Genomic DNA, 13,018 nt, shown 5'->3' on the forward strand with positions numbered 1-13,018 from the left:
TCCACTCCAAACCTGGTGCCCAATCCAAGTCACTGAGTGGAGATAGGCACGTGATGAGCTAGATATACCTGTTCAGTCTGGGACACAGCCTGAGGTGGTCAGACCCTCCAGTGCGCTGTGTCATGCTGGTGCAAAGGTTACTATGGCACAAACCCCTCCTGGCAAAGAGTGTATCCCCAGAGTTCCCTCTTGCCCAGTGGATCTCTGACTGCTGGGCAATATTGTAAGTTAGAGCAGCCTTCAGGCTGGAGTTGGGACTGGGACCAGGATGGCCCCTGGATCTGGGGAACACAATGGTAATTTAAAGCTACTTTCTTAACCTGGTGTCAAGTATCAGAGGGGTAGCTGTGTTTAGTCTGAATCTTGCTCCAATACTTCTGTTAGTCTTAAAGGTGCCACAGGACCCTCTGTTGCTTTTTTCTTAACCTGACTTCCTAAGCTGCACTAAATGCCTTGGTTGCAGCAGCCGAGGATCTGTCCATTTATGCTGGGATGCACACTTGGTGAGCCAGGATGGCCTGAATGTGCGGCACTCCCTGGGCTGCAATGCTCATTCCCTGGACTAGGCCTACAGGATGTGTGGGGAGACAGGAACATGGTTATTGCATTAAATAGGCAGAGAAATCCTGTCTGTTAGGGCAAGTATGATGCACTAGGAGCGGGAAGCCTCTAGAAACTTGGTAACTAAATTCCTTTGCAGGCTGTACTCTCCCATATATTCTGTACTTCAGTGCATAATGCTGGCCTCCTTGGCACTGAGTAGAATTAATACAAAAGGTTTGTTGTACATTCAGCATCAACCTCCATTCACTGTTAATTAGGGTTACCATATTTAAAAAATAAAAAAAAAGGACACTCCACGGGGCTCTGGCCATGCCCCTTTCCAACCCCGGCCCCGCCCCAACTCCGCCCCTTCCCCACCCAACTCTGCCCATTCCCCAAAGTCCCTGCCCTAACTTCCCCTCCTCCCTCCCAGCCACGCGAAAAGGGCTGCCCAAGCGCTACCGGCTTCGGGCAGCCCCCGTGCCTCCGGACCCCGAGCCGCCGGAGCAGAGCAGCTGGAGCCCAGGAGGGGAAGTGCCCGGCCGGCGGCTGGGGTCCGGAGGCAAGGGGGCTGCCCGAAGCTGGTAGCGCTGGCTCAGGCAGCTTGGCTCTTAAACAGAGCCGAAGAGTCAGGGGAGGAGCAGAGCAGCTGGAGCCTGGGAGGGGAAGTGCCCAGCCGGCGGCGCAGGGTCCAGAGGCAAGGAGGCTGCCGAAGCCGGAGCGCTCAGGCAGCTTGGCTCTTAAACAGAGTCGAAGAGTCAGGGGAGGAGCAGAGCAGCTGGAGCCCGGGTGGGGAAGTGCTCAGCCGGGGGCGCAGGGTCTGGAAGCTGCCCGGCAAACCATGAAGCCGGTAGCGCTCGGGCTTCTGGCAGCCCCCATGCCTCCGGACCCTGCGCCCCCGGCCGGGCACTTCCCCTCCCAGGCTCCAGCTGCTCTGCTCCTCCCCGGACTCAGACTTCGGCTCTGTTTAAGAGCCAAGCTGCCCAAGCCAGCGCTACGGGCTTCGGGCAGCCCTCGTGCCACCGGACCCTGCGCTGCCGGAGCAGAGCAGCTGGAGCCGGGGAGGAGAAGTGCCGGGCCGGCGGCTGGGATCCGGAGGCAAGGGGGCTGCCCGAAGCCGGTAGCGCTGGCTCAGGCAGCTTGGCTCTTAAACAGAGCCGAAGTCTGAGTCGGGGAGGAGCAGAGCAGCCGCGGGAGAGGAAGTGCCCGGCTGTATTTTTCCCGGACATGCTAGGCTTTTTGGCAATTCCCCCCGAACGGGGGTTTGATTGCCGAAAAACCGGACGTATGGTAACCCTATGTTAATTGGAAAACATTGCTGGTTTGACAGCCAGGAGCCCAAAGTCCCCTTTCTCAGTCACAGCATGGGCAGCTTCATGCACACGCTGACCTAGAGGGGTCACTTCCAGGAGAGAGTATAGTTCAGTCTCCACAAGCCAATCCTAGGTTAGATGGATGGATGGACAGAGAGAAGCAACTTCAAAGCCCCTGGTTGGTGCAAACAGAGATTTGATTGTATTTCCCCACAGTGTGTATTCCAGATGATTCCTCTTGCCCCTTGCTTGAATAGTGACCCCTACCCCCACCGCACTGGGGAACGAAGGCCAGGAGGTGGCCTTGCTTGGAAGGATTCCTGGATCTGATTTAAATTAGCACATGGTGACTCTGCCTGGACATCTCCAGGCCACTAAATATAGTGCAGCAGCCGCATGAGTGAATCTCTGGGTGCAGCAGACACGATGGATTGGAACAAAGCCACAAAAAGGCTCCTTTACTGAACAGGGTGGGGAGGACCAGGCTCAGAGGTTAACCAGCACTGAACAGCATCACCTCAATCCAGAGCCCTCTGCATATGCCAGGGCACGAACACTGTGCTAGCTGTCAAGGCTGATGGACTCCTCCAGTAGCAACAGGTGAGTTTGGAGCAAACCTCTAGCTCTCTTTTAGCCACACCCCTCTCTGTGCTGCCAGGTGCTGCTGGGGGTGTTGCAGCCATGGCAGTATCTTCCCACTGCTCTCTCATGGCAGTCAATATAAGCGCTGTTTCAGTGCTGCTGCTGAGTGAGCAGCCTGACTGAGCAACAGCTGGCACCATGCAGCTTCTCTCTGCAGTTTCCCTCAGCGGGTCCCAGTCTCCCAGCCTACAAACTCTTCCTCAACTTGGATGTCTAGGAATTACCCCTTTCCCATTTGGGGCCCTCCCCCTCCCTGGCCAGGGGTCTTCTAGCAGAGACAGGCAAGTCGCTCTTGAGAGGTGCTCTATGGGCAAGGTGACATTGTGAGGAAAACAGGGGCATTTGTTTGTGTTTTCCACTCAGCTCCTGGCGAGGCGTTAGGGACAGATTAGTTTCCTGTATGTTCTCTTCCATTGATAAGTCAGCAGAGACTTCACAGGGCCTTTCCAGAGTGCGACTGTGCCCAAACTCCAAGCACTGCTGTTGAAAGGCTCTGAACACACCCACTGCCATGGGCTGCTTGTCAGTAAACCTGCAATGGAATGGATCTATTTCATGGGACATGCACACCACACTGCACCCTGGAGGGGGTGGGGGGAGAGGGCTGGGCGGCACCACCACCAGGGGCTTTGATTATGCATTGGTTGGTTCAGCAGGCATCATAGCTCACAGCATATTTATACAGTAAAGTCATGTTACAAGAAACTCAGCATCTGTCCCTATACAAACACATCCCTCCTTCAAAGAAATGGGTGAGCTCTTAGAGGTGGAGCTATCAGAGCTCACTGGGCCTACTGTCCCATATACTATATGTGATTAACTAATGATTCTGGTTTCTCTGTGTTTATGTGGCAATAGGTTGTTGCTTGGTCAACAGTAAAGGAGAAAAGAGAGGAAGTAACCTATGTGAGAAGGGACAGTGACGCACAATCAACCTGTGGAACGCCTTGCCAGAGGATGTTGTGAAGGCCAAGACCATAACAGGGTTCAAAAAAGAACTAGATAAATTCATGGAGGATAGGTCCATCAATGGCTATTAGCCAGGATGGGCAGGGATGGTGTTCCTAGCCTCTGTTTGCCAGAATCTGGGAATGAGCGACAGGGGATGGATCACTTGATGATTACCTGTTCTGTTCATTCCTTCCCTGGCACTGGCCACTGTCAGAAGACAGGATACTCGGCTAGATGGACCTTTGGTCTGTCTCGGTAGGGCCATTCTTAGTTCTTATGTTCAGTGCAAGTCAGATAGGCCAGCAACAATTAAAGAGCAACTTCCTCACCACACAGATCTGGGAAAGAGACTGAGATTGGAGGGGCAGGTGGGGTAGGCAGATTTGAACTCGTAGGGTGACCAGCCATTCTGTATTTTAAAGAACATGGCTTATGTGGTGCCTAATGCCCTGTGATATGACCAGTGTCCAAGAAGGAGACTTTAGGAAACACATCTGATTTCCAATAATAACCATGGAAATGCTCAGGTACTGTGATACCGACATAGGGTTTGTATCATGAGTAAAACACTTTCAGGATAAGCTCTGTCCCATACTTTACAGTTGGCTTCTTCAAATCCCTGGAAAGTCAGGATAAGGAAAGTGATAGAATGAGTAGTTGGCTGTGGAACTAGAGAAGTAAGGGAGATTGGACCACAGAGCAAGTGGGCATAGGATGTAAGTGGGTATGAAACTGGAGGAATACTGAGAAGAGGAAGGAGCGGAGTGGGTGGGGGGAAGACAGCAGGGTGGGTGTCTGAGGTCGAAGAGTGAGAGGAGAGATCAGAGGGGTGAGTGGCACAGAGGAATGCAGGAGAACTCCTGCAGTCAGAGGGGATATGAACTGAGAACAGACAGGTGGCTTTGGGGCTTGGCAGTGGCCCTACATGCTGTAATCATATGTTTTGTGTTCTTAGAATAAGAAGAAAAGAAGAGGACAGAAAATTTTCTGCCTTGGAAGAGTTGGGTCAGTGACACAATGTCCTCAAAGGGGGGAACTTTTTCACCCATGAATGTCACCACCCCGTCTAATGACACCTCATGTGGGGCGGACTCTGAGTTCAGATACCTCCTTTTCACCATATTCTACAGCTTCATCTTCATTCTGGGCTTCATTGCCAATTGCTATGTGCTGTGGATTTTCTGCCACGTTTATGCTTGGAGGAAACTAAACGAAATCAAGATCTTCATGGTGAACCTGATAGTGGCTGACCTGCTGTTCCTAATCACACTGCCCCTGTGGATAGTTTACTATCACAACAATGGAAACTGGATTATGCCTCCATTCCTGTGTAACGTGGCCGGCTACTTGTTCTTTGTTAACACCTACTGCTCCATCGCCTTTTTGACAGTCATCACATACAACCGATTCCAGGCAGTGACCAAGCCCATCACAGCCGCTCAGTTCCCCACCCGGAGAAGGGGTATCTTCCTCTCCGCAGCTATCTGGGTGGTGATAATGAGCAGTGCTTTGTACTACCTCGCTAAGGATGGAATTAATGAAATTAACCATGGCACCATCAAGCGGTGTTTTGAGGGCTATAACACCTCTACCTCTGACAACAATGTGCCCATCCTCGCCAGCCACGTTGTCATATTCATTATTTTTGTCTTCATTTTCCTGTTTATACTGGTGTGTAACTTGTTCATTATCAAGACACTGCTGACCAAGTCAGTGCAGCTGCAGAAGAGCACCCATGTCAAGCAGAGGGCATTCAGGATGGTGTGCACTGTCCTGGCTGTATTCATCATATGCTTTGTACCTCACCATCTCGTTGAACTCCCCTGGACCCTGACGGTCCTAGAGCTGTGGCAGAAGGAAAATTGTCCGTTGCGCCAGCAGCTCAATGATGCCCATCAGGTGATGCTATGCCTCCTGAGCACCAACTGCATGCTGGACCCTGTCATCTACTGCTTCCTCACCAAGAAGTTCAGGAAGCATCTTTCAGAGAATCTTAAAAGCATGAAAGGGAGTCGCAAGTGTTCCAGGCAAACCACTGAAACAGTGATCGAGGGCACAGTGCCCATCAATGACCTCCCCACCACCCCCATGAGAAATGAATATAGCCCTATCTCCTACTGAGCAGGGCTGGGCCACTTGTGTCATCAGCTTCCTCCCACTAAGCCAGGCCGGAGAGGGACACATCAGTGGGCCAGATCTCTGCATTTCCATCAGGAAGAGGAATTATGACCATTCAATCCCTGTATCCACAAATGCAACCAGAGGAATAGGGACCCAGCAGGGTCTGCAAAGGGGCACCTTCTGACACATACCGATGCTTCATGGGACACTAATCACAGCTCAGTTTGTTTTCTGTAAAGAAAAATGCCATTGACCTTGTACAAGTCTTTCTCCCTCCTCCTATCTCCTTGTGGGATCTGTCAGCACTTTAACATGGGAAGGCAAGGGAATTGCCATGAGGCGAGCTCACCCTTATGAATGACAGAGATTCTATGGAATCTGATCCAAGTAACCAGCCTGGAGAGAAGGGGGGTCTGTGAAAGTCGATGAGTATTGGTGATGTGCTGGAAACCTCAGCCATAGCTCCCCCAATCCCTGGGATCCTTATGTATAGATTTTAAGGCCACCAGGGACTATTATCTAGTCTGACCTCCTGCATATCACTGGCTAGAGAATGTCACCTATTCCTAGACCCAGCCCAATAACTTCTGGTTGAGCTAGCACATATCTTTCAGAGAGACCGAATATCAACTGAAAACCTCTAAGTGACAGAGGATGATTGCCAGCATAGGAGTTAAGATAGCACATGAATTTAATGCTGCTTCATCATCGCTTTTATTTATTATAGATGGGATTATAAAGAGGGAGTGGCCATTGTCCCTAAGCTTGTGCTGCTGGAAACAAAGAAATGTAGCTGGTTGCTTATTTGAAGACTGTTTTCTGGTATTTTATCATTAATAAACTAACAGCTTGTGGCCACACCCCAGGGCACCCTCCAAACCACTCAACTGCTGCCGTGGTGTTAAGTCCAGTGCAAAAATGTCAAGGGTTTTAAGCTCAGGCATTCAGTCCAGGGTGAAATGGACCCTGCTCCAAACAGTGCTGGCGGCAGACAATTTGGGCCCACAGAAAGCTGGCTATCCTGAGGGTGCCAGGCTTGGTTACAGAGCAGAAGACACTCAAGGCTTCTTGTCTAACCCTGAGTTGCTCAATACTGAACTTCCTTCAAGCACAGGAAGTAGAACAGGGTGGGGAACTCGGTTTGGTTCTTACATGAGGTTTTGGTTCCTCAATTCTTCTAGAAAAATTTCCCAGCTGGTGATGGGAAAAACTCATCTGCCACATTGACACCGGAAAAAGTTATTTATACCAGTTAGCAGCAGCCTAGTGATACCAGCCAGAGAACTGCTAGGAGTGTTTGTGTGGCAAACTCCAAACCTCTCCAATCATCCGACCAACAATGGTATTATATTATGCCCATATTTCACTGAGAGGATTCCCAGCTCTTCGATCCCCAGTCATCACTGGTGGATCACTGAAACTTTGATATCTGTGAATGGGCAAAAAGTTTAGACTTTTCCTTTCTACTAAGTACCTCACAGTGGTCACCCATGCATTCAGATGCTACAGTGCAGGACATGGGTAAGAACCCGATCAGAACTGCATGTGCCTTTGCCTCCTCTAGGCAAGACTACTGCAATGATCTCTGCTTAGGGCTGCCCATGAAGACTACACAGGGGCTTCTTCTAGTGCAGATATGGCATCCACTTGATTATTAGAGCAAACCATTCTGAGTGCCTAACACTCATGCTCAAACCTTTGCCTGGGATCCCTGTTCATTTGGAATGCAATCCAAAGTAATGGCAATGATCTTCAAAACTCTTAGCGGGCTTACTTGCTGGAGGCACCGCCTCTCACATTTATGCCCCACTGTGACAGTTATTGGAGGATGTTGTGGCACTCCCCAGGCATGGTAGCAGAATTTTCTGGTTTTGGAGAACTCTCCCATTGGCGGGCTTCCATTACTTGAGTTTTGCAAATTTCAGAGAACAATGGAAGGGGGTGGTGTTTGCTGCAGAGTTTAAGTGTGTTCATTTTGTACTGTGTGTTCCTGGAAATCTTGCAATAGAGACTAGTTTATGCTACACATTGTGGATAACTTTGTACAAATATGTTTTGCTCCACTGTGCTTAGCTGCTATGGCAATAAGTGCTTTACTACTAGATGTTTGCATTTATTATCAAAGGGCAAAAACAAAGATATTTGCACAGGACAGACAATGCACTCCAGTTGGAATTTTTTTTAAACTTACCCAAATCATTTAAAATATATGTTTAAAAATTTTGCTGCGTTTTTCACTTCTGCTTCTGAGAGGATCATTTCAATTTTAGAGGAGGAACAGGATTATACTAATGGGAAATTGTAAACTGCATGCAGGACAAGGATGTCCTGGCCTGACTTAGCAAAATGGATCCTCCAGGAGAGTCTTAAATAAATATAAGACTCTGCCCACTTGTGCGCAATCCTCTAATATTTTTTCTACATTCACCAATAAATGGGGAGGAGCGGTGTGAAGGGGACGTGAAGAGAAATGGGGTAGAAAAAAGTGATGTTCTCACCCAGACCAAAATGTAGAAATTCATAAATCTAGCCAAGCTGGATGCTTGTGATGAAATACGCACACATTTTTAAGATAGTGCAAACAGGACTATAAGAATGACATATGTAATGATGAACAGAATCAGGGGATGAGGACTCAGACATAAAGGCCAGAATGGACAATCACAATCATCTAGTCTGACCTCCTGCACAATTGCAGGCTACAGAACCTCTCCCAACACTCCTGCAATAGATCCATAACCTCTGGCTGAGTTACTGAAGTCCTTAAACAATGATTTAAAGACAGAAAATCCACCATTTATTCTAATTTAAACCAGCAAGTGACCCATGCCCATGCTGCAACAGAAGGTGAAAAAACTCCAGAGGAATATTTCTATAACAATAAATAGATGTTGGGGTAGAATTCAAAGGCAACTGATACTGTATTTAACCTTCATTTATTTCCTTTGGTGCAGTAGAAAGTACAACTAAGGTCTACAACCCCGCAAAACCAGGTTGCCATGATATCGCACCGTGTTCACTGGCAGCAATCTTTTTTTTCAAACTACCAAAGAGTAGATTGTCTGGAATGACGAAATAGAAGATTAAAGCACAATCTAACCTGTTAAGGGAAAAGGGAAAGAAATGAGGTTTCAGTAGGAAGCCAACTTCTGAAACACTGGCTTGAGCCAGTAGCCAGTAACAGGTCAATAACAAGGAGCACTTTCCAAAAGACTGGGAAAGGGAAGAGCTTTGCACTTTGCTTAAAAAGGTGGGCATCAAATATGCTGGGTTTGAATAGTCCGACTGAAATGATTTAATGGCTGAAAACCAATTATTTTCAGAAACTTTCTGTAACAGAGCAAAACGGAGAGAAGAAAGGTGGTTCCATCCATTACAATAATGAAGTGAGGGTAATGGACAGTACAGAGGACAAACAATTGTGGAAACCCATAAAGTGACTGTTTAGGTCTCCATAAAGTGACTGTTTAACAGTCATATGAAGAATCAGTATTGTGAAGAGGGTTTCAATTTTTTTTTTTTCAGATTAAGTTTTACATTGTGATTTCTGGTAGGTGAAGTTGAGACCGAATCACCACCTTGCCTGCTGAGAGGATTGATGGTAGCTGTATTCCATGAGCATAAATATTCTCTCAGGGCCAACTGCAATACCCCTATTCACATTGAGTAGTCCTACTGAAACCAATGGGATTATATGAGAGGTAATGTACGATTCAGTGTTAAGAGTACCAGCTTGAGGGCCAGGTTATAAAATACTAGGGACCAGGACTCTCTTTTCAGTTGTGTCTTGTATTGCACTGAACATGTTATAATTATATTTAACAAGTAACTAATTCTCAATAAACCACTTTCACACTCATTCAACCTGGTTTTCATTTCTCAGCTGAGTGACAGGCTTTTACTAGAGAAATTTTGGTTTGGATGTGCTTGTCCTTTCTCCAGTTGGATTTAGCTAAGGAGGTGCTGATTTCCCAATGCCAAGGAATTCTACATGTAGCCAAAAAGCTGTGCCAGATTGGCAAAGTTTATCTTGCATTTACCCTTTGGGCTGCTTGCGAGGATATGGAGGATGGAGTTAAAGAATATATTCATCCACACATCTTTGTTCACATGATCCACTACATTGTGCCCAAACTACTGTATTACTGGCCATTGCCAGGGAACAGGTTGAGACTTAACATCAGGGACAAGTCAAGTTCCCCTCCTCATTATTGGCAAAGAGTTTTAAAGATTAACCTGAACCAAAACTCTGGTTTTCAAGTTTGGGCCCATTTCTGTTAAAGGAGACCCTATGATCTCAAGGTCAGTAACTGTGATACTCAAACTACCAATCATTCCATGTGGGAATCCCAAAGCACTTTCCAAACATGAATGTGTTAGGAAGTACTATTATCCTTGTTTTACAGAGGGATTTACACACAGGAAGTTAATGATAGTGTTAGGATACTGCAAGCTGCTTAGGGGAAAAACCCCAAATCAGCAACCAGTAACTAGTTGCTTGTTTCCCCCCTGATATCAGTGATCGAGAACAAGGGCACATTTAAAACTGATCAAAGGAAATATTTGTTTGCACAGTGCACAATTAGCTTGTAGAACTCACTACCACTAGATATCATCTATAAAGGAGCCCATTCTGTATTCAGTGCAAGGTTTGAGTGGAGTGCAGTAAACAAGGCCAGAGACCACACACTGAACAATGAAGTTAAGGAAAAAGACTGAATAAGAAACCATTCCCTGAGCATCATCCAGTCTCGGCACGGAATGATGCAGGGGTCATGGAGAAAAATAAAATGTGATTATGTAATTAAAGATTGTATCACATGGATATGCATTGGGCAGGTGAATTAGGGTTGCAAGGGCAACAGTAATTCTGGCATTTCCTAATTTCTGAGTGCTTGATTTGACTTCACATTCTTTCAACACAGTTTTTGGGTAAGCAATCCATAATTACACTGATGGCTATAAGTGTTAGTAAAAAATACTAGTAAAGCAAACGCTGGTTTACTAAGTATACCTCTCAACCTTCAAACCTGCCAGTGTGTGACACAATCATTCAAAAGGTGTGACTAATGACCAAAATGTGGAACACCTGTGTTGTGTTACGTGTAGTACCAGGACTCACCATTTGGACAAAATCCAGCCAGACTGCTGTGATGATGTGGTGAGAAAAACCTTTTTGCTTTAAGTTCACTTAGCTTGTTAAGTTAGATATTTTTTACCTTTTATTTCTTTGTAACCAATTCTGACTTTTATGCCTCATTACTTGTAATCACTTAAAATCTACCTTTCTGTAATTAATAAACTTATTTTATTTTTTATCTAAACCAGTGTGTGTTTGGATTGAAGTGTCTGGAACCTCCATTTAAGATAACTGGGTTTGTGCATATCATTTTCTATAATGAAATGACGGACTATGAGCTTGTACTAAACAGAAGGCAAGAACTGGGCAGGACAAGTCTGGGACTGGGAATTTGCTGGTGTCACTGCAATATAATTCAGGAGTGGCTGGCTACAAGCACTCATAATTCAGCTGGGAGTGATTTTGCATGCTGGAGGCTGTGTGTATACAGACTAGGAGTGGTTGTTCTCATAGTGAAGCACTGTAAAAGGCAACCCAATTGGAGAGTTGAGGGGACAGAGCTGTTTAACAGTCCAGCTTGTACCCTGGGAAATTTCATAACTACCGCTAATTGGAGCTGAAATATTTGTACTCCCCAAAGAATTGAACTTCTGCTGCACCACAAAACCGGATATGACCCAGTGTGCCTGGGGCAGCCCTCACTGGAAATGCCAAAGTCAGGGCAGGCTGCAAAAGGGAGAGCAGATACCCACCAGTCTTGTGAGTAACACTGAAGTTAAACTCCCCAACCAGTCACACTGGTTATCAAGAAGCAAAAAAAAAAAAAAAAAAAAAAAAAGGAATCACATAGTCCCCTTATTGCATTCCAGTTCTCTGGCTTCCAGTCAGCATCTAGATCCACTACAGTGAGAAGTTATTTTAAAACTCTGTTCACTATACAAAATGTTCTTCTGACCCCAAAGGGCCCACATTGCCAGGTCAGTATTAAGTTGGATCTTACTGAAAATATCACACTGCCAGCCAATCCTTTAGCATCTAAAATGAAAGGTTTATTATAAAGAAAAAAAAGAACAAGAAGAGTTGTTAAATGGTAAAGCAGTCACATACAAAGATTCAAAGTCCATGTATCAGGTTCTTAGCAGTATTGGTGTCTGCTGGCTTGAAAGTCCCTCTGAAGTACATCCAAATGGAGATGATGCTGCTGCCCTTCAATCCTTTTGCCATGTGGCTGGTACTTCCTTTGTTCCAAACACAAACTCATAGCACATGGCATTGAAAGGCCTTAGGGTTCTCTCCATAGGCATGCTCTTGCATGCCTTGCTAAGGCTACGTCTTCACTACGGGGGGTGGGGGGGTCGATTTAAGAAACGCAAATTCAACTACGCGGATAGCGTAGCTGAATTCAACGTATCCGAGCTGACTTACCCTGCTGTGAGGACAGCGGCAAATCGACCTCCGCGGCGCCCCCGTCGACGGCGCTTACTCCTACCTGCACTGGTGGAGTACAAGCGTCTATTCGGGGATCGATTGTCGCGTCCCAACGAGACGCGATAATTTGATCCCCGAGAGATCGATTTCTACCGCCGATTCAGGCGGGTAGTGAAGACGTAGCCTAAGTCATAAGGTGTAGTCCCTGGCCCTTTCAATCGGTTCATTCTACAGTTGATGTCCCTTAATGGGCCATCAAGCAGGCTTAGTGCTGATGCTATTTTGTCAGGGGGTGTCAGCCAGAAACACAGCACAAGTTTGGAAATACAAATATACCCTACAGATCTATAATTCCTAATACAAACGTGATACAAACATATAAACTAGATTATCATACTTTGCAAATCATAACATTTTCAGATACCTATATCTTACATAGCATATCTGGTCAGATTCCTTGCAATTTTACCAATATTGGTATCAACACTCTTATAAAGTGATCCACATATTCCATACAGTGTCATACCTGATACCATACTAATGTGGAGAATTAGAAGAATTCTTCCATTAACTCCGCCTCAAAGAATTCTTGCACAACAGAGATAACACCACACACAATTACCACGTCCTCACATACAGTCATAAAAAAAAATCATCTTACTGGACACCCCACAATGGATGAAACCACACTCTTAATAATTACATTGATTGTCTCAGGAAAAAATGGACTGTGAAATCCTTAACATCACATCAGTACAATCTCTTCACCACTGAAAGGGCAGCAATACAGCCCGTGAAATCCAACCACCAAATAGTGATTAAATCAATAGACAAAGGGGGTGCCATTGTAGTCCTCAACCGTGATGACTACGTTACCGAAGCCAACTGACAACTCTCCGACATCACCTACTATAAAGAATTCAAAGCAGACCCCATATCA

The 13,018-nt window shown here is 46.3% G+C and overlaps 1 protein-coding gene across 2 annotated transcripts in view; it reads left to right on the plus strand.

Moving 5' to 3' along the window:
• The window catches only part of PTAFR (platelet activating factor receptor), a 60,293-nt gene extending 49,405 nt beyond the window's left edge, over window positions 1-10,888 (plus strand). Inside the window, exons 3-4 of one of the 2 annotated variants that reach the window (XR_008443034.1) lie at window positions 2,073-2,456; window positions 3,357-4,273. Coding sequence is in view for 1 of the 2 variants with exons in the window: in XM_054011625.1 (XP_053867600.1) it covers window positions 4,467-5,570 (1,104 nt within the window). In the remaining variant the exon portion in view is untranslated. Of the gene's footprint in view, window positions 1-2,072; window positions 2,457-3,356; window positions 4,274-4,404 lie in introns of those variants that run through there. The other variant, XM_054011625.1, reaches the window with a different exon arrangement.
• Window positions 10,889-13,018: the final 2,130 nt, after the last annotated feature.

This window comes from Malaclemys terrapin, chromosome 22 (assembly GCF_027887155.1).
Source record: "Malaclemys terrapin pileata isolate rMalTer1 chromosome 22, rMalTer1.hap1, whole genome shotgun sequence".
Lineage (NCBI taxonomy): Eukaryota > Metazoa > Chordata > Testudines > Emydidae > Malaclemys > Malaclemys terrapin.